This window comes from Hemitrygon akajei, chromosome 18 (genome assembly GCF_048418815.1).
Source record: "Hemitrygon akajei chromosome 18, sHemAka1.3, whole genome shotgun sequence".
In the NCBI taxonomy this organism is placed as follows: Eukaryota; Metazoa; Chordata; class Chondrichthyes; order Myliobatiformes; family Dasyatidae; genus Hemitrygon; species Hemitrygon akajei.
Window position 1 is genome coordinate 25,899,994 of NC_133141.1, and position 20,282 is coordinate 25,920,275.

The 20,282-nt window shown below is 43.9% G+C and overlaps 1 protein-coding gene across 7 annotated transcripts in view; it reads left to right on the forward strand.

Annotated features, from left to right (window-relative positions):
- Positions 1-20,282, forward strand: part of b4galnt1b (beta-1,4-N-acetyl-galactosaminyl transferase 1b) — a 129,351-nt gene that overhangs the window by 52,417 nt on the left and 56,652 nt on the right. For 6 of the 7 annotated variants that reach the window (XM_073071141.1, XM_073071142.1, XM_073071145.1 and 3 more), the window contains exons 4-5: positions 4,449-4,555; positions 6,291-6,328. In XM_073071141.1, the coding sequence (XP_072927242.1) occupies positions 4,449-4,555; positions 6,291-6,328 (145 nt within the window). Of the gene's footprint in view, positions 1-4,448; positions 4,556-6,290; positions 6,329-7,806; positions 7,825-20,282 lie in introns of those variants that run through there. The other variant, XM_073071146.1, reaches the window with a different exon arrangement.

Here is a 20,282-nt window from a genome sequence, read left to right on the forward strand (position 1 = left end):
GGCCTCCTTTACTGTCACGATGAGGCCACTCTCATGTTGGAGGAGCAACACCTCATGTACCGTCTGGGTAGCCTCCAACCTGATGGCATGAACATTGACTTCTCTAACTTCTGGTAATTTCTCCCCTACCCCTTCTCTATTTTTCTATTCCCCATTCTGGCTCCTCTCTTGCTCTTTCTCTTCTCCTCGTCTGCCTATCACCTCCCCCTAGTGCGTCTCCTCCTCCCATGATCCACTCTCCTCTCTTATCAGATTCTTTCTTAGAAATAGAAACATAGAAAACCTACAGCACAATACAGGCCCTTCGGCCCACAAAGCTGTGTGGAACATGTCCCTACCTTAGAAATTCCCTAGGGTTACCCAGAGCCCTCTATTTTGCTGAGCTCCAGTACCTGTCCAGGAGACTCTTAAAAGACCCTATCGTATCCACCTCCACCACTGTCGCCAGCAGCCTATTTCACACACTCACCACTCTCTGAGTAAAAAACTTACCCCTGACATCTTCTCTGTACCTACTTCCCAGCACCTTAAAACTGTGTCCTCTCCTGTTAGCCATTTCAACCCTAGGAAAAAGCCTCTGACTATCCACACGATCAATTCCTCTCATCATCTTGTACACCTCTATCAGGTCACCTCTCTTCCTCCGTCACTCAACCTATTCTCAAGGCATGCTCCCCAATCCAGGCAACATCCTTGTAAATCTCCTCTGCACCCTTACTATGGTTTCCACATCCTTCCTGTAGTGAGGTGACCAGAACTGAGCACAGTACTCCAAGTGGGGTCTGACCAGGGTCCTATATGCTGCAACATTACCTCTTGGCTCCTAAACTCAATTCCACGATTGATGAAGGCCAATGCACCATATGCCTTCTTAACCATAGAGTCAACCTGCACAGCAGCTTTGAGTGTCCTATCGACTCGGACCCCAAGATCCTTCTGATCCTCCACACTGCCAAGAGTCTTACCATTAATATTATATTCTGTCTTCAAACTTGACCTACCGAAATGAACTACTTCACACTTATCTGGGTTGAACTCCATATGCCACTTCTCATCCCAGTTTTGCATCCTATCAATGTCTCGCTGTAACCTCTGACAGCCCTCCACACTATCCACATCTCCAACCTTTGTGTCATCAGCAAACTTACTAACTCATCCCTCCACTTCCTCATCCAGGTAATTTCAGATTCAGTTTATTGTCATTTAGAAACCACAAATGCAATGCAGTTAAAAATAAGACAGCGTTCCTCCAGAATGATATCACAAAAGCACATGACAAAACAGACTACACCAGAAAATCCACATAGCATTTGGCAATCCACAATCCAGAGTCCGGAGAGGCTGCTACGTATTAATATCGCGCTACCGTCTAGCGCATTCCCTGGAAAGGAGCTCCAAATCCACCAGACAAAACAAGACCAAAAACTAAAGCTACAAGACCTGCACAAAACCACGTAGTTACAACAGTGCAAACAATAGCATAATTGATAAAAAAAAACAGACCATGGGCACAGTAAAAATAGTCCAAAGATGTTAAAAGACTATAAGTTCAAAAGAAACCACCACACAGTTTCCACAAGTCCCCAGGGTCCCCGATAGACTCGTCATCCCACGCAGGCGGCAGAAGGGAATACCCCCGCTATGGACTTCCACGGCGCCGCCCAACTCAGCCTCGCAGATGCAGTACACAATGAAAGCTCCGTCAAACCCAGCCTCGCAGACACAGCACACAGTGAAAGCGCCCGACTGCAGTGGACTCTGAGTCTGTCGAACCTCCGAGCCAACGACCATCCCCTTCGGCACAGCTTCTCCGAGCACCATCCTCTGCCGAGCGTATTAAGATGCCCCGGCCAACGGCCATCGGCAACGTGACCCCGAGGACTGGGGGCCTGTTCTTCCCAGCAGAGACCCGGACCTCACAGCAGCAGCAGCAACGAAGAAGGTCTTCCTGGAGATTTCCAGATGTTCCTCCGTGCTCCCACATCCGTTTTTCATCCAATTATGATTACGCACGGCACCCCGCTTCACAAATAACAGATAATCAGTTCCGGAGTGGCTGCTGCAAGCTGCGTCGCGCCGCCATCTTGGATAAGTAGATTTGTAAAAATCATGAAGAGTAGGAGTCCCAGAATAGATCCCTGAGGCACACCATTGGCCACCGACCTCCATGCAGAATATGACCTGTCTACAACCACTCTTTGCCTTCTGTGGGCAAGCCAGTTCTGGATCCACAAAGCAATGTCTCCTTGGATCCCATACCTCCTTACTTTCTCAGTAAGCCTTGCATGGGGTACTTTATCAAATGTCTTGCTGAAATCCATATACACTACATCTACTGCTCTACCTTCATCAATGTGTTTAGTCACATACTCAAAAAATTCAATCAGGCTCATAAGGCCTTTGACAAAGCCATGCTGACCATTCCTATCATATTATGCCTCTCCAAATGTTCATAAATCCTGCCTCTCAGGATTTTCTCCATCAGCTTACCCACCACTGAGGTAAGACTCACTAGTCTATAATTTCCTGGGCTACCTCTACTCCCTTTCTTGAATAAGGGAACAACATCTGCAACCCTCCAATCCTCCGGTACCTCTCCCGTCCTCATTGATGATGCAAAGATCATTGCCTGAGGGAGAGCCCAGCAATCTCCTTCCTCACTTCCCACAGTAGCCTGGGATACATCCCATCCGGTCCCAGTGACTTATCTAACTTGATGCTTTCCAAAAGCTCCAGCACATCCTCTTTTTTAATATCTACATACTCAAGCTTTTCAATCCGCTGTGAGTCATCCCTACTATCGCCAAGATCCTTTTCCATAGTGAATACTGAAGCAAAGTATTCATCTTCAGTCTTCAGTCTTTACATTTCCAGCTATCACCCCCCAGATTCTCACTTTATCCCCCCTCTGCCACACACCACCTGGTTTCACCTATCATCTGCTAACTTGTACTCCTTCCCTTCTCCCATCTTCTTATTCTGGCTTTTTCCCTTCCTTTCCAGTCCTGATGAAGGGTCTTGACCTGAAAGGTTGACTCTTTAAGCCCCTCCTTAGCTACTGCCTGACCTGCTAAGTTCCTCCAGCATTTTGTGTGTTACTCTGGATTTCCAGCATCTGCAAAATCTCGTGTGTTTATCACCAGACTCTCTGCTTTTATAGAGAATGGTCTCGGACCTGAAATGTTGGCTTTGTTTCTCTCCCCACAGATGCTGTCTGAATTGCTGAGCGTTCCCAGCATGTTCTGTTTTAATTTCAAAGTTCCCGGCATCCGCTGTTTTACACTTTTCCTGTCATCTCTGTTGGCGAGGTTACCAGTTAACCGCTCAATGCGCAGTGTGGGTGCAGACCTCCTGGGAATTGGGATCTTAAAGTGGGAAAGATGGGTGGAGAGATTTAGGGAGGGAATTCCAGAACTTGGCAGCTGAATGCACAGTCATCAGAGGCAGGGGTGATCCCTGTCACTGCAGGGGCCCAGTGACCAGTGAAAGAGTTGAGGTTCATTCCTATCACATTGAATGGAAATGAACAAATTAAATTAGGAATATGATTTATTTTTTGTCAGAAGTACTGAAGTACAGTGAATAGCTTGTCTTGCATACCATCCATACAGTTAAGTTCATTGAGGTTGTGTGAGGGAGAACATTAACAGAATGCAGGGTGATTGTTTTAGGCCACAAAAACAATTTCAGGGTCAAAGTTATGAGTTTTAATATTCAAATACAGGGTTCCCTCGCTATCCGAAGGTAGAGTGTTCCTATGAAACAGTTTGTAAGCCGAAATGTCATTAAGTGAAGAAGCAACTACCATTAATTTATATGGGAAAAATTTGTCAGTGTTCCCAGACCCAAAAAATAACCTACCAAATCATACCAAATAACACATAAAACCTAAAATAACATGAACATATAGTAAAAGCAGGAATGATATGATAAATATACACCCTATATAAAGTAGAAATATTGTATGTACGGTGTAGTTTCACATCAAAATTGGGAAGACAACAAGCCAAAATCGATGTGGAGGAAAAAAATCAGCACATACTCGCCTACGCATGCACACGCATGTGCACGCAACTGCCCGCGCAAGGCTTCACAGTCATGGTAGTCTTTCACTGGGCAAACACACGTACGTATAAAGCCAGCATCTTTTTCTCGTAAAAGCGAAAATCCTCTTCTGTTAGCGAAAACAGGTACTAATGTAGGTCTTTCGTAACAGCGAGCTGTCGTAAAGTGAACGTTCGAAAAATGGGGGCCACCTGTAGATGGATGGGTGTGCCTCCAAGGATTCTAGGCTGTTTGACTGTTGTTGCCAACATGGACTCATCGATCTTGGATTTCATCACTCGAACACCAGTGGGGTTTAATTTTGAAGGAATTACATTTAGGTTCTGCATTTGTTTCTTTTTCAGAGCTTCTGTTCTCTTTTCCTTCTCTCTGATTTTGCACAGGTCCCATTCCCCTGCTGACATGATGATCATTGCAAAAGCCAACACCCCTTTGGAGTACCCTACACAAGGGTTGCAAGTGCGTCCTCTGAAAACCATTGTGATACCAGGTCAGAACTGCGTTATATTGGAATTACATTACCGGGAAAGCGCATTGTGAGCTGTGGTTCTAATGTGGGTAACGGGGGCATGGTGGAGATCAGCCAGAATCTTACTGAGAGCCAGAACAAGCTCAAGGGAGTGAATGGCCTTTCCTGGTTCTGTTACCAGGCCATTGTTGAAAAACCTCCTATAGGGACCATTTGGTGTGGGTTGTATTGGATCTGGAGAGGATATTGTCCAGAAGGTTTCTGGGATGTCAGGAACGAGGTGCAAATCTTGTGGTTATAGCCATTTTGTGAGATGACCATAATACAGAAATAGCAGTAAAGCAAATAACACAGCAGCAGGGAACTGTAACCAACTCACTCTCAGCTTTGTGATCTTCCTTTATATCAGGGGTCCACGGACCCTTTGGTTAATAGTAAGGTTCCATGCCATAAAAAAGTTAGGAACCCCTGCTTTATACTGCAAACTGGTTGAAGCTGGACAGATAGGGAACTCGCTCTGATAAGACCAACCCATGAGAAAACAAGGACAGTCTTAATTTATCAGGTTTACAGAGATACCACAGAAGCACGGAACCATCTGCACTACTGAAAATGAATGCAAAAGGGTTGGAGGGCGATGGTCTTGGTGCAAGTAGATGAAACTTGGCAGAAACGAAGGCTGGCACAGACTAGATTAGCCAAAAGGTCTTTTTTTCTGTGCTGTAGTACTCTGTGCCTCTAAAATCCACTGAACATTTAGAGACAAACAGGTGAATATACAATCATGTAAGCAAGCTCAAAGAATGTTAAACTCTAAGAAAAATAATGTGCTCAAGTCTCCAGAGCAGAATTTTAACCAACAACCTTCTGACTCTGAGCCAAGAGGCATTGCTGAGGAAGCTATGGGCAATATCTTACTGTTCAGTTTGGTTAACAATTGGGTATAACTCATTACTGTTAAGTATAAAATGAAAAATGGAAGCGAGGCAGACCAACAACCATTGAGTGCATTGCAACTACTCAACCACTAAATTTTCATGCCCAGGAGGTAATTGAGACTCATGGCCATAGCAGTTCAGAGGAGCCTGTCAGTCAGCCGGTGATTGAGGGGTAAGTGCAGCGTAGATAAGGCAATACTACAAGATTGGGAACTATAAGCGCTCTGTAAAGTGCATTTGGACAGGAAAGGAATGGAGGGTTATGGGCTGAGTGCGGGCCAGTGGGACTAGGTGAGAGTAAGCGTTCGGCACAGACTAGAAGGGCCGAGATGGCCTGTTTCGGTGCTGTAACTGTTATATGGTTATGTGGTTATTTTGCAATAGGTAATTCCTAATTTGGCAATGCATTTGGAAGAATTATAACACAGTGCCCCATGAAAACATTGTGCTGATGGTGATGAGGTTACTTGATTAAAAGATGGAGTGAGTGAACTTTGTCATCTGGACTTTTCTTGCAAATTGCATCTAAGCAAGGTGTAGATTTGAATTTGGTCGATTTGACTATTTTTGGGTTGGGTCCATGTATAGAAACCACCTGGTTGATCCAGTTCACTAATGTCCTATTCATGCAGGAAGCTTCAAGTCTTTACCTGTTCGGGCCTACATCTAGCTGGCTCCTAATAGCCTTGAGATTTATCGTGATAAGCACAAATGTGGCCTTTCCAAAGTTGCTTATTTCCTGAGAGATGAATTTTAGGAAAATTAACGCGACAGATGATGTGACCCAAATCTGAATGTTTTTCCACTTCCTTTCACAGGTTTAAGTTTACAAGCTACATCTAGGAAACTGTATCGGGTAAGATATTTACAACCAATCACACCTTGGAATATTGCATCATGCCCTCATTTGCTTCTTTTTTGCATGAAGACTCAAATATTGAAAGAGGCTCCACCATTTCAATACAGCCCTCATTATAGAACACTGCAATGATAACAAAGCATGGTTGTTTTACAATTTATGTGACATAGGTTATTTATAGAGAGAAGGTGTGCCTCTGGCGTTAATCCATTATCACCATAGGCTCTTTGAATAATCTGATAACATGCCCTGATTTGAGGTGTTTTGACAGATTTTTCAACTGCAGGGAAGTTAATAGGGATCGGGCAGGAAAGTAAATCTGAGGCTAATGATTAGATCAACCATGGTCTTAGTCAGTGGTGGGCAGACTGAAGGAGTAAAATAGCCTACTGTTTCTTCTAGGTAATGTTGGATCCAAATGTTCTTTGGAAATCAAGAATAAGGCATAAAACTTATTGCTTACAATAATTGTACTGTATTAAAAGATTATTACAAGAGCAGAAACCAAACAAGAACGAGAAACCATTAGAACAAAGACAAAACACCCTGACCTTTTCCATCTGGCCTGACCCTTAAATTGTCCAAACCTTGGGTCATGCCTCACACTTGGTCCTGGGCTCTGCCGCTTCGCTACGCTCTCGGGTGGGCCCCACCCCCTCCATTCAGCCCAGTGCTTAACTCGATCAAACCTCGGATCTTTCATCGCTCTCGGGCCTGGGTTCTGCCTTGCCTCAACTTAGTTTTGCTGCATCAAATTGCCTCCAAGTCCACTCCAGCAATGGTATGGTCAAACACTGGCTCATTTCCCATTCTCGGGCCCAGACCCCGCTGCCTCAGTTCTCCATGCTGCAACCATCCTGCACCTTTCAGACTTTAGTTCATAACACAAAAATGCCAGGTCATACAGGCAGTTCAAAAGCACAACTCCGAAAGGGAAATTGCAGGCTATGACAGCAACACACTCTCAAAATGCTGGAGGAACTCAACAGGTCAGACACCAGTCGACATTTCGGGCTGTGACCCCTCATCAGGGGAGGAAAGGAAGGGGGTAGAAGCCAGAATAAGAAGCTGGGGGGTGTGGGGAGGGCGGAGGAAGAAGTACAAGCTGTCAAGTATTCGATGAGACCAGGTGGGGGGGGGGGGGGGGGGGAAGGTAAGTGGGTGGGGGAGGGGTGGATGATTTGAGATAAGTTCCTAGCAAAGACACATTGCTACGGTAGTGAGCCTGGGTGAGTACGTGGTCGATGAGTCGGAGGGCAGCAGAGATCACAGAGGGGGAGCAGTGGGAGAGGGTGTCACTGAACTCCCGTCAAAGAGAGGAGGTCAACTTCCCCCTTTTCTTTCCAGTCCTGATGATGGGTCTCGGGCTGAAACGCCGACTGCACATTTCCCTCCATAGATGCTGCCTGACCTGTTGAGTTCCTACAGCAGATTGTGTGTGTGTTACTCAAGATTTCCAGCATCTGCAGAATCTCTTGTGTCCATGCTCCTAGGTAGGTGGGTTCAATCTCCTCCCTCCCCAGCGGCTTCTTCCTACACTTTCCAACTGATGCTTATTTATTTAAGTAAAAGTCTCTGTTTCTGTAAGATCTGAGTGAAAGGATCGCCATCCTAAAGGGCATTGGTCTCAAGGTGCCTCTGGATTGAAAGAGGACCTCCTGTAGGAACTGGAAACAGGACATTTTGGGACAGAGCGGAAGGAGGTTCTTACCTCGAAACATGATTGTGTGCTGTGAAACGCGATTGTGGTCATTTCCAGTCAAACTGCTCCAGTTTAGAACTTTGGTCCCTTCTCAGCCATGAACCGTGTCAGTGCCATTGAAGCATTTTCCTTATCAGGGGATACTCTATTGATGGCCGAATTTGTGCGAAGTAGTTTTGAACCATTTCTAGCAGATGAAATGACTTTGGTCCACAATACTCTGTTAGTAAGCAATCACAGCCGAACCTGGTCTCCACAGAATTGCTTCTTCTTTTGTAGCATCTTTTGAAGGGATACAGTGACTGAATGTAATTACAGACACAGAGTCATACATCATGGAGCAGATCTGCACTGACTAAGATTCCCATCTAAGCTAGTCAATGCAATCATGCAAACAATAAAGCAGGCTAATAACATTCAGAATTGAATTGCACAAAGGCGGTCCTGTCCACCGACCCTTAGTTCAGGGCAGAGCGGGATAGCGAACTGAACTGGCCTGCCCCTCGCCTCAGGCCCTGACACCCTGACCTTTTCAATCTGGCCAAACCTTAATCAGTCGCTTTGATATGCTCTAGGGCCTGGACTCTGCTGCCTCGATCCAGCCTGTACCCGACCATTCTGATTTGGCCCGGTACTTAAGTCGCCCAAACATCAATAATAATATCAAATGCTGCTGGACACTCAACTGCACTAGCCACATAAATGCCATCAGTACGAGAACATGTCAGACGGTGGGGATCTTGTGGTCAGTGACTCCACCTCCTGACAGACCAAAGCCTTTCCTCCATCTACAAGCACAGGTCAGGAGTATGATGGACTTTCCTGGGTGAGTGCAGCCCCACCAACTGCCAAGAAGCTGAACCCCAATCCAGGACAAAGGTTAGCCTCCCATCCACCCCACTAAAGGCTCTCTTCCTCCACCTCCAGCAGCACACAGTGGCTGCAGTGTACACCATCTACAAAATGCACTATAATTACTCACCCAGGCTATTCCAACAGCACCCCACAAACTTCACCAAGATGGACAAGGGCAGCAGGTGCAGGTTCTCCTTAAAGGCACACACCAGCATGTCTTGGAAATATATCACCGTTCCTTCGTCCTCCCTGGGTCTAAGTCCTGGAACTCCCTCCACAACAGCACTGTCAGAACACCTTCACCAGAGGGGCTGTGTGATGAGAGGCCTTGGCAAGGATAGTTAGGAGCCAAGCTCTGGAGTATCAGAGACTAGACTCAAGACTTGAGTTTGAGATTCAGACAAGAGCAGGGCTCTTGACTTAATGCTAGATGAGAATCCAAACAAGACAGAAATAAAAAAAACTGATCTAAAGTTGAGCTGATGATTGAGCACTGAGCCCGAGTTCAAATGCTCTTTAAATATTAAAATCCTGGTGTCAAAATATGGCCGCCAATTAGTGGAGCGGGCTTGAATCTTTAGGCAAGCCATCCAGATGTCAGAGCGTCTAAACCTCAGAAGCTGGTGCGGTTGGGTGCGGATCATAACAGACTGCAGTGGTTCAGGGGGTGGGACGAGGACAGCTCACACCACCTTCCTAAAGGCAAGAAGGGAATAAATGCTGGGATAGCCAGTGGTGCCTAAAAATAGGAAATTAATGTAAAAAAGAAATCTACAGTACCATTTGAGAGGGTGCTGCCCTGTCAGAGATGCTGTTTTTGGTACGAAGCTTTAAACCAAGGCCCTGATGCTCCAGGTGCACACGACAGGGCCTTGGAAAGCAGGGAAGCTTTCCTTGCTCTTCGGACCTGTATATTTCCCTGAATTACTACCACCTTAACAGGTTAGCAGGTCGTTATCTACTCCCAACAGTTAGAGCTAGCCTGGCACTAATTGCTGCTGTGTTAGCTAGTCCCATTTGCCCGCATTTGGTCCATATCCCTCTAAACCTTTCTCGTCCATGTACCTGTCCAACCGTCTTTTAAATGGTGAATCTGTGCAATTCATTGCCACAGGAGGCTGTGGAGGCCAAACCATTGGGTGTATTTAAGGCAGAGATTGATAGATTCTTGATTAGTCAGGACATGAAAGTATACAGAGAGAAGGAAGGAGAATGAGGTTGAGAGGGAACGTAAATCAGCCATGATGAAATGGTGGAGCAGACTTGATGGGCCAAATGGCCTATCTCTGCTTCTATGTCTTATGGTCTTAAATGTTGTTAATATACCTGCCCTAACTACTTCCCTGTTCCATATACTGACTACTCTCCGGTTCCTATTAAAGCGCCTTAAACCTATACCCTCCAATTCTTGATTCCCCAACACTGGGAAAAAGACTGTGCACACTTGCCCCATCTATGCCCCTCATGAGTTCATACACGTCTTGATCTGGCTTCCAACTGTGTTAGGATTTGACCTGTTTCATAAACTGTTTTTCATTAACCGGTGGCATCTTTTTGAGCCCCTTTTGCATCTCTTCCTGTTTCTTTCAGCATCTGTGGCACAGCACTTGAAACTGTGAGCAGTTTCAGACTCCTGGGAGTGCACATTTAGTACAACCTCTCCTGGTCCCAGAACACTTTCCACACAGTCAGGAAAGCTCAGCAATGCTTCTACTTTCTGAGGAGGCTGAAGAGAGCTGGACTGTACACATCAATACTCACTCTTTTGACTGATGTGCAGTAGAGAGCATCCTCACAAGCTGCACCACTGCTTAGCACGAAACTGCACTGCGACAGACAGGAAGGCTCTATAACGGGTAGAGTGGGTACAACAGGTAGTTAAAGTTGCCCAACCATCACTGGCACCAGCCTACCCACCATCAAGGACATATATCAGAATCAGGTTTATTATCACCAGCATGTGTTGTTAAATTTGGGAACAGCAGCAACAGTTCAATGTAATACATAATTTAAAAGAAGAAAGATAGATAGATAGATAGATAGATAGATAGATAGATAGATAGATAGATAGATAGATAGATAGATAGATAGATAGATAGATAGATAGATAGATAGATAGATAGATAAATAAATAAATAACAGTATGTATATTGAATAGATTAAAAATCATGCAGAAACAGAAATATATTAAAAAAGTGAAGTTATCATCGTGGCTATCCCTTGAGGCCGAGGATGATGGTCTTCGTTCTGTTGATCTATCACAGAGCGAAGACGCCTGTGCATGTATTTGTTTAACGTGTACTTGATGTTGCACTCCAAGAAGCACACGATACTTCACAGATCAACCAACTGATTCCAATGGCATGGAAACCACGACGATTGGAGCTGATGGATTTGTTGCAGCCTTCATCCGCCTTCACAGCCGCTGAATTCGAAGTAACTTTATCTGCCTGTTCCACCGTTGAGGTCTTGGTTGGATTGTTCTTTGTCAGGGACCTCATCCTCGACCTTACCGCCATGGGTGACCCTACCAGGAGCACAGCTCCAGACGGCATCGCTCTCGGGATCTCAGGACCACACAAGCTTCTCCACCACGACAAGGTGACAATCCACAGAGAAGAAAAAAGTGAAGTAGTGTCTAAGGGTTCAATGTCCATTTAGGAATCGGATGGCAGAGGGGAAGAAGCTGTTCCTGAATCGCTGAGTGTGTGCCTTCAGGCTTCTGTACCTCCTACCTGATGGTAACAGTGAGAAAAGGGCATGCCCTGGGTGCTGGGAGTCCTTAATAATGGACACTGCCTTTCTGAGACACCGCTCCCTGAAGATGTCCTGGGTACTTTGTAGGCTAGTGCCCAAGATGGAGCTGACTAGATTTACAACCCTCTGCAGCCTCTTTCGGTCCTGTGCATTAGCCTCCCCCCACCCCAAACCAGACAGTGATGCAGCCTGTCAGAATTCTCTCCACGGTACATCTATAGAAATTTTTGAGTGTATTCATTGACAAACCAAATCTCTTCAAACTCCTATTAAAGTATAGTTGCTGTCTTGCCTTCTTTATAACTACATCGATATGTTGGGATCAGGTTAGATCCTCAGAGATCTTGACACCCAGGAACTTGAAACTGCTCACTCTCTCCACCTCTGATCCCTCTATGAGGATTGGTATGTTTGCTTCATCTTACCCTTCCTGAAGTCCACAATCAGCTCTTTCATCTTACTGACATTGAGTGCCAGGTTGTTGCTACAGCACCACTCCACTAGTTGTCATAGCTCGCTCCTGTACATGCTCTCTACCAACAATGGTTGTATCGTCAGCAAATTTATAGATGGTATTTGAGCTATGCCTAGCCACACAGTCGTGTGTATATAGAGAGTAAGAGCAGTGGGCTAAGCACACACCCCTGAGGTGCACCAGTGTTGATCATCAGCGAGGAGGAGATGTTATCACCAATCCGCACAGATTGTGGTCTTCTGGTTAGGAAGTCGAGGATCCAGTTGCAAAGGAGGTATAGAGGCCCAGGTTCTGCAACTTTTCAATCAGGATTGTGGGAATGATGGTATTAAATGCTGAGCTATGGTCGATGAACAGCATCCTGACGTAGGTGTTTGTGTTGTCCAGGTGGTCTAAAGCCGTGTGGAGAGCCATTGAGATTGTGTCTGGTGTTGCCCTATTGTGGCGGTAGGCACAATACATACAGAAAAGTATACACAAATATATGCAGAAAGGTGCCAGAAAAGGGCGAGTAACTTCATGAAGGATCCCAGCCACCCAGTGTATGGACTGTTAGATAGATAGATAGATAGATAGATAGATAGATAGATACTTTATTCATCCCCATGGGGAAATTCAACTTTTTTTCCAATGTCCCATACACTTGTTGTAGCAAAACTAATTACATACAATACTTAACTCAGTAAAAAATATGATATGCATCTAAATCACTATCTCAAAAAGCATTAATAATAGCTTTTAAAAAGTTCTTAAGTCCTGGCGGTAGAATTGTAAAGCCTAATGGCATTGGGGAGTATTGACCTCTTCATCCTGTCTGAGGAGCATTGCATCGATAGTAACCTGTCGCTGAAACTGCTTCTCTGTCTCTGGATGGTGCTATGTAGAGGATGTTCAGAGTTATCCATAATTGACCGTAGCCTACTCCTTTTTCACACTGTTTGTCCCACTCCTGTCAGGGAGGAGGCTACGTAGCATCCACGCCAGGACCAACAGGCTCAAAAACAGTTATTTTCCCCAAGCAGTGAGGCTAATCAACACTTCCACCCACTAACCCACCCCTCCACACACCCCACCACCACTACTTTATCATTTCCTGTCAGAATCAACTTATGTACAAACACTCCTGTACCTGTCTTCACTTTATGAACATAGAATCAATCTATGTATATAAGCTATCTTATGTATTTAATATTTTTGTGATGTTCTTTATCTAATTGTTCTTTGGTGCTATATTGGATCCAGAGTAACAATTATTTCATTCTCCTTTATGTTTGTGTGCTGGAAATAACTTTAAGCAAGCTTGAATACATCTTGAGTTTTGGATGTGAGTGAGAGCTACTGTGATTAGCATCCTGGGATGCAGTTCAGATGTGGCAGGACTGCAGAAGGCACCAGAGATCAGCTTCCTGAATTCACTGGAACACTACAAAAAGGAAATAATCAGAATTAGATACACATTTAATATCACTGGTATATGCCGTGAAATTTGTTGCTTTGCGAAAGCGGTACAGTGCAACACATAATAATCAAAAGCTATAAATTTTAGTAAGAAATACAGTGGATTCCAGTTAATTGAGTCATTGGTTAATCGGAACAGCCACTTACTTGGGACAACTCTTCAAGAACAAAAACTAATTGAGATAATAGCCAGGATTTGCTTTGTTTACCTAGGGCATTCTGCTGCTTAATTGGGACAGGAGACAGTCGCTGAACAGTTTATAGCTAGTGTCAGTCATGTGTACTTGTGTGGCCATAGACTGACCTTAGAGCGAGCAGTTTTTAAATAGTGTCAATTGTACCTACTCGTGTTCAAAAAGCAGTGATTTTTGCCACTGATAGCTGCTGAGAAATAAGCAGTAAGACAATTCAGAACTGTTTTGCTCACTACAGTTTCAAGCATTCAGCCTTGGAGATGCCAGAAATGGCCGGGACGGAACATGAAACAATTTCACTACTTCAACAAGTTAGGAACTATGAGGAATTTGGAGGTACCTATCGACAATCGTGATGAATATTACAATAAAAATGAAGATTTGAAGGATGCAATTGTTGATAGCATTGTATGAAGGCAGTCCATTATCTGCACTGATTTTGTTCATTTATGGTCAATCAAAAGAACACAGATAAATTCTTCCATCAATAACTATTAGAAATTAATACACAATTTTATAGTACTGTAGTAGTATTGGTAGTGTTCTAATTTGTTATGTATTTCTTGTAAATACATAACTTGTTACTCAGTTAAACAGTATTTTGTTTTATTACACCTTTTCAACTGCTTCCATGAAACTTTGGCTAATTGGGCAGCTAGTTAATTGGCCCAAAATGTACTGGTCCTTATGTGTCCCAATTAAGTGGAATCCACTGTAAATATAAAAAATAAAATAAACAAGTATTGTAAAAAGGGAGGGAAAATAGTGAGGTAGTGTTTATGGGCTCATTGTCTATTCAGAAATCTGAATGCAGAGGGAACGAAGCTATTTCTGAAGCGTATCTCCTGAATAGGAACTGGAGTGAGCCACTCAATCCTGCCCCACCATTCTGTATGATCATAACTGATCTGTGTTGGCCTCAGATGTTTATCCATCTACAAACAGAGAGAGTGATGGGTGCGGGGAATGCACTGCCAGCGAAGGTGGTAGAGGAGGGTACAAAAGGGTCTTTTAAGGGACTCTTAGATGGGTACATGGAACTTAGAACGATAGCGGGCTATGTGCTAGGGAAATTCTGGGCAGCTTCTACAGTAGGTTACATGGTCGGCACAACTTTGTGGGCCGAAAGGCCTGTAATGTGCTGTAGATTTTCTATGTTTCTATGTTTTTATACCTTAATTATATCTGATTATCTGGCCTCCACTACCCACAGAGGCAGAGAACTCCAGAGATCCAGAGATCCACCCTTCCCCCCACCCCCACCACTGAGAGACATTTCTAAGAGCCTTATTTTTAAATGATTGGCCTCTAATCCTGTAACAATATAACCTCATTCGAGACTCTCCCACTTGTGAAAACATATCAACATCCACCCTGTCAAGCCCTGACCCCCAGGATCTTATATGGTTGAATAAGGTCACCCTCAATCTTCTAAACTCCAAGGAATTCAAACCTGAACTGTCCAACCTCTCGTGATAGGACAGTCCTTCCATCCCATGAATTACCTTGGTGAATCTCCTTTGACCTGTCTCCAATGTTTCTGTATCCTTTCTTGGGTAAGGAAAGAAAAAGTTATCTGTAGGTAAGCCACATGATTGATGAGGGGGCCTGATTTTAACCCAGGAAAAGGATCTTTGTGTAATGAATATATGCCATCTGGTTGTTAGCCATTTCCATGATGCATCGGGGAGAGGGCGTAGCCTGGATGGTTGGGGTCCCTGATGATTGGTGCTTCCAAACTGCGGTCGTGGTGAGCAACAGGGCAGGGATGAAGGGCCGAGTGGCCTATTCTGTTTTCTTATTTTCTCCTGTTTTCTTGTGTTCTTGCTTTCCTTCCACAGGGTTGATGGGTTAATCACCCCCAATGAGTAGATTGGTGGTAGAATTTAGGTGTTTGATGGTTGGCTAAAAGACCTGTTTCTGTGCTTTAGGACTCTATAACTCAATATAATCACTCCACTATTGCACATTGCCTAGGCCCTTACCTATAGAATTTCACTGCCCCACCCCCACACTCTTCTTTAAGACACTCCTTTAAACTAAACTGTGACCGTGGTTGTGGCACAAGTGCCTTCATATATGACCAGTTGCCAAATGGTGTGTTATCTTACTTTTATGATGCATGGAAATATTTTATTGCATTATACATCCACAATTGTCTCTTTTGTTTCCAACACAAGTTGCCATTGAGCATCTATAGTTTGATTAAGATCAGGAACAATAAATACAAAGCTTAAGTGTCAGCCATTTGCTGGTTAGTCCCGATAAAGGGTCTCATCTGAAAATGTCAACTGTTTATTCCCCTTAAGTGAAAGCAACCTGACCTGTTCCTTCAGCTTTTTGAGTGTGTTACTCTTTTAGTAATGGAAGTGAATTACCTTGAACTGAATAAAGTTCTTGCTAATTCTAATATTCCTGCAATGAATCTATTTAAACTTCTCTGGCAAAGAAAAGTAGGAGTTAAGCAAAGCATGTTTTTATATAGGAATCTCAAAAATGTGACATTTCCTGTTCCCTGGGGAGAAGTAGGCCTAAGTACACCGGTGAATCTATTCTGGTCTCTTACAGTGTACCGGTAGCTGTTACCCATCCACAGTGGGTAGGTGTGCAAGGAAATCCTCTTTTGCCAAAGAACTGGTTTGCTTCTGAGTGTGTCTGTCTGTGCTGTGGCTATTCACGGCGAGACACAGTCTATTCAATTCCAAGGCACCAGGAGCTGACAGTCCTCACAGATTGAGATTCAGACAAGTTTATAGTCATATACACCAGGGTGCAGTGAAATTCCTTGCTGTCGTGAAGCTCACAGAGTAACGAGTGTACACGGTGACGATAAGTACCACAATAAACACAGCGACAAACGCAGAACAACAGAACGGTGCAGATACTATCGTGCAGACGGAGGCAGTGCAAACTGAAATGCTAAAGGGACAACAGAGAGAGGCAGAGTTAAGAGTCTGAGAGTGTGTCAGCACCAAAGGAAGGGGATGTCAGAGAGGTGATTGGTTCAGGGGTCTGACAACAGTGGGGAAGAAGCCATTTTTGGATCTGGTCGTCTGGGCTTTCAATCTCCTGTATCCTCTCCCAGGAAGTAGAAGAGAGAACAGGGAATGGCCAGGGTGGCAGATATCCTTGACCGTACTGTTAGCCTTCCGGAAGCAACGCACTGTGAAGATAGACTGGGTGGAAGGGGGTGATGAGCCTGAACAGTAGCTCTCTGCAGGTCCCGTCGGTCTAGAGCACAGCAGCTGACAGAGCAGGCTGAGATGTAGCCTATAGCATGTCAGTAGAAGTTCACGGGAATCCTCATGAACAAGCTAAATCTTCTCAGACACTTAAGGAAATGAACCTGCAGATGTACTTTAATGATCATAGCATCAGGGCACAAGAACCAGGTGAGGTTGTTGGTGATATGGATGCTGAGGAACCTGAAACTGTCAACCATCTCCATTGATGAGGACTGGGTTGTGTTCAGCCACCCATAACCCACTTCCTTCTATCAACAGCCAACTCTTATGTCTTGCTGATGTCAAGTGCATGGACCCCAACATTCCCCTCCCCTTCCGTTTCTTTGAGTTTCAAGTAGTTTAACTGGGGCCTGTTTCCGAGGAGGGGTGGCCTGTGGAAGGTGGGGGTGAGGAAGAGGTCTTGGAATCGTTGGGTTTTGCTGCTGAATCACAGTGCGCATTCTACACCAAGGCAGATGATAGTTCAAAGGTTATGGCAAACGTAGAAAACTACAGCACAGTGCAGGCCGTTTGGCCCATGATGTTGTGCAACTTTATAACCTGCTCTAAGATCAATCTAACCCTTCCCTCCTACAACGTCCTCCATTTTTCTATCATCCATGTGCCTAACTTTAAGAGTTTCTTAAATACCCCTAATGTATCTGCCTCTACAACCTCCCCTGGCAGAGTGTTCCATACACCCACCACTCTTTGTTTATATGGCTTCTTAGAGACCCTATCAACAGCCGGGGAGGTGGAACTGAGGCCACCACCATGTCCTTGTCGAATGGCTGAGAGGTTCAAGGGGTTGAATCTCCTCTGTTCCTACTCCTGAGGTTTCTGTTTAGATAGTCAGCACATCATCCTGCTGGGAAGAGATTCCTCGTTCCACCTTCTATGCCAGGAATCATTTCCCATCACAACTAGAGTCACCCTCCCCTTCTTCAACCTCTCCCTCTCATGCAGCTCTGCATGGGCATCACTGTCCCTGGTTACCTCCTGTTCACTCTTCCCACACAAGTGCCAGCCTGTGTCAGGGGTTTGATCCCTGCTCCGTGTTTTGTACAAAAGGCTGTGCTCAAGCTCCTTTCTCTGAATCGGGTTCGAGGTGTCAAGGACACAGCGATGTGTTGGGAGCGGTGCTGGAGAGGTTGCTGTGCGGCTGAAATGAGGCAGTGAGAACATGCCAACGCCGCTCTGCATTTCAGTGCTCTGTTCACTGTGGTGACATCTCTGCAGAAGGTAGAGCTGCTGTCTCGGGGCTCCAAAGATCTGGGTTTGATCCTGACCTTGGATGCTGTTTGTGTGGAGTTTACTTGCTCTCTCAGTGACCGTGTGGGTTTCTCCACATGCTCCATTTTCCTCCCACATCCCAAAGATGTGCAGGTCAATGGGTTCAAACAAGAGAAAATCTGCAGATGCTGGAAATCCGAGCAACACACACAAAATGCAGGGGGAGCTCAGCAGGCCAGGCAGCATCTATGGAAAAGAGCATGGTTGACATTTTGAGCCAAGACCCTTAGGCAGGCTAGTGGGTTGTAAATTGCCCCTAGTCTGTGGATGAGGAGGAGAATCCAAGGACAGTTGATGGGAATGTAGGGAGAATGGATTACAGGGAAAATTAGTGGGTGATGGGACTGATGCAAATATTCTGACAGCAGCATAGATTTGATGGGCTGAAGGGTCTACGTTCCGGTGATGAGAGATGACAGCTCAAGGGGGTTGAGTTATCCATTAAAATTGACACTGACATTAAAAAAATTATAGAACAGGTGATACAGTCTGGTTAAAGATCTGAGCTTGAACCATCAAACAGCACATCCGGAAGCCATTCAGGCCATTTAGCCTGTGCTAACTTCTCATTTTTCATTTAAAAAATCTTTTTATTAATTACTATTGAAGATTAACAAAAAAAGCTACATTAAGTCAATATGTCATTATATACAATAAAGAATTAAATTAGCAAATAACTGATTAACAAAGCTAAGCAATATATCAATAATATTAAGAGAGAATAAAGTGTTAAGAATTTTTTTTGAAAGAAAAAGAAGGAAAAAAAGAACTCTACTAACTAAAAAAACCCTACTAACTGAAAAAACAAACAAACAAACAAAACCCCATTGGGAGCACAACCCCGGAGCTATACATCGCACAAGCTTACATAGAAAAAAAATCAATCCGCCAACTCAAATCCACTTAAAAAAATTGGAAGGAAACTATATTAATTAAATCAAATGATAGTAGCGGGTGAATGAACCCCACCTTTTCTTAAAATCAAATCGAGGATCGGAAGTTCGACTTCTGATTTTCTCCAAACTAAGACATAGCATCACCTGAGAGAACCATTGTATCAAAGTAGGAGCAGAAGCATTTTTCCATTTGAACAAAATAGCCCTTCTGGCCAATAATGTAACAAATGCAATTGCATGTTGGTCTGATGTAGAAATACCATGAATATATTGAGGGACTATACCGAATAAAATTGTCAGTTTATTAGGTTGTAAATTAATTTTTAAAACTTTAGAAATTGTAGAGGAAATAGACTTCCAAAAAGTTTTCAGTACAGAACACGACCAAAACATATGTGTCGATGTAGCTGTCTCAGTTTTACATCTGTCACACTATCAACATTAGAAAACATTTTAGACAGTCTCTCCTTTGTTAAATAGTAATGATGCACAATTTTAAATTGAATTAGAGAGTGATTGGCACAGATTGAAGAAGAGTTAACCACTTCAAAATCTGCAGCCAATCTTCTGTTATCAGGGTCATGTTAAGCTCTCTCTCCCAATCTTGCTTAATCTTAAGTGAAGGGTAATTGTGTTGTTGTAACAATAAATTACAAAATTTTCCCAATAAAACTCTTCACTAAAGGATTCATTTTTAAAATAATATCTAACAGGTCAGAATCTTGTATATATGGAAAATTAAATAAGTACTTTTGTAAGAAGTGTCTGAGCAAAAGATATTGCAGGAAAGGTGAATATGAGAGAGAGTATTTAGTTACTAATTTCTCAAAAGACATCAATCGGCAATCCTGGAACAGATCCATGAAGGAATATATCCCTTTATTTCTCCAAAAAAGAAAGGTAGGATCACTTAATGAAGGTTTAAATAAATAATTTCGATAAATTAAACTAAAAAGTTTAAATTAAGATTAAAAAGTTACGAAACTGGAACCAAATTCGTAATGACTGCTTAATCATAGGATATAAATTTAAATTAGTAATTTTGGCCAGTTGTACAGGTAAAGAAGCTCCTAATAATGAGGTTAAGTGAAACTGTT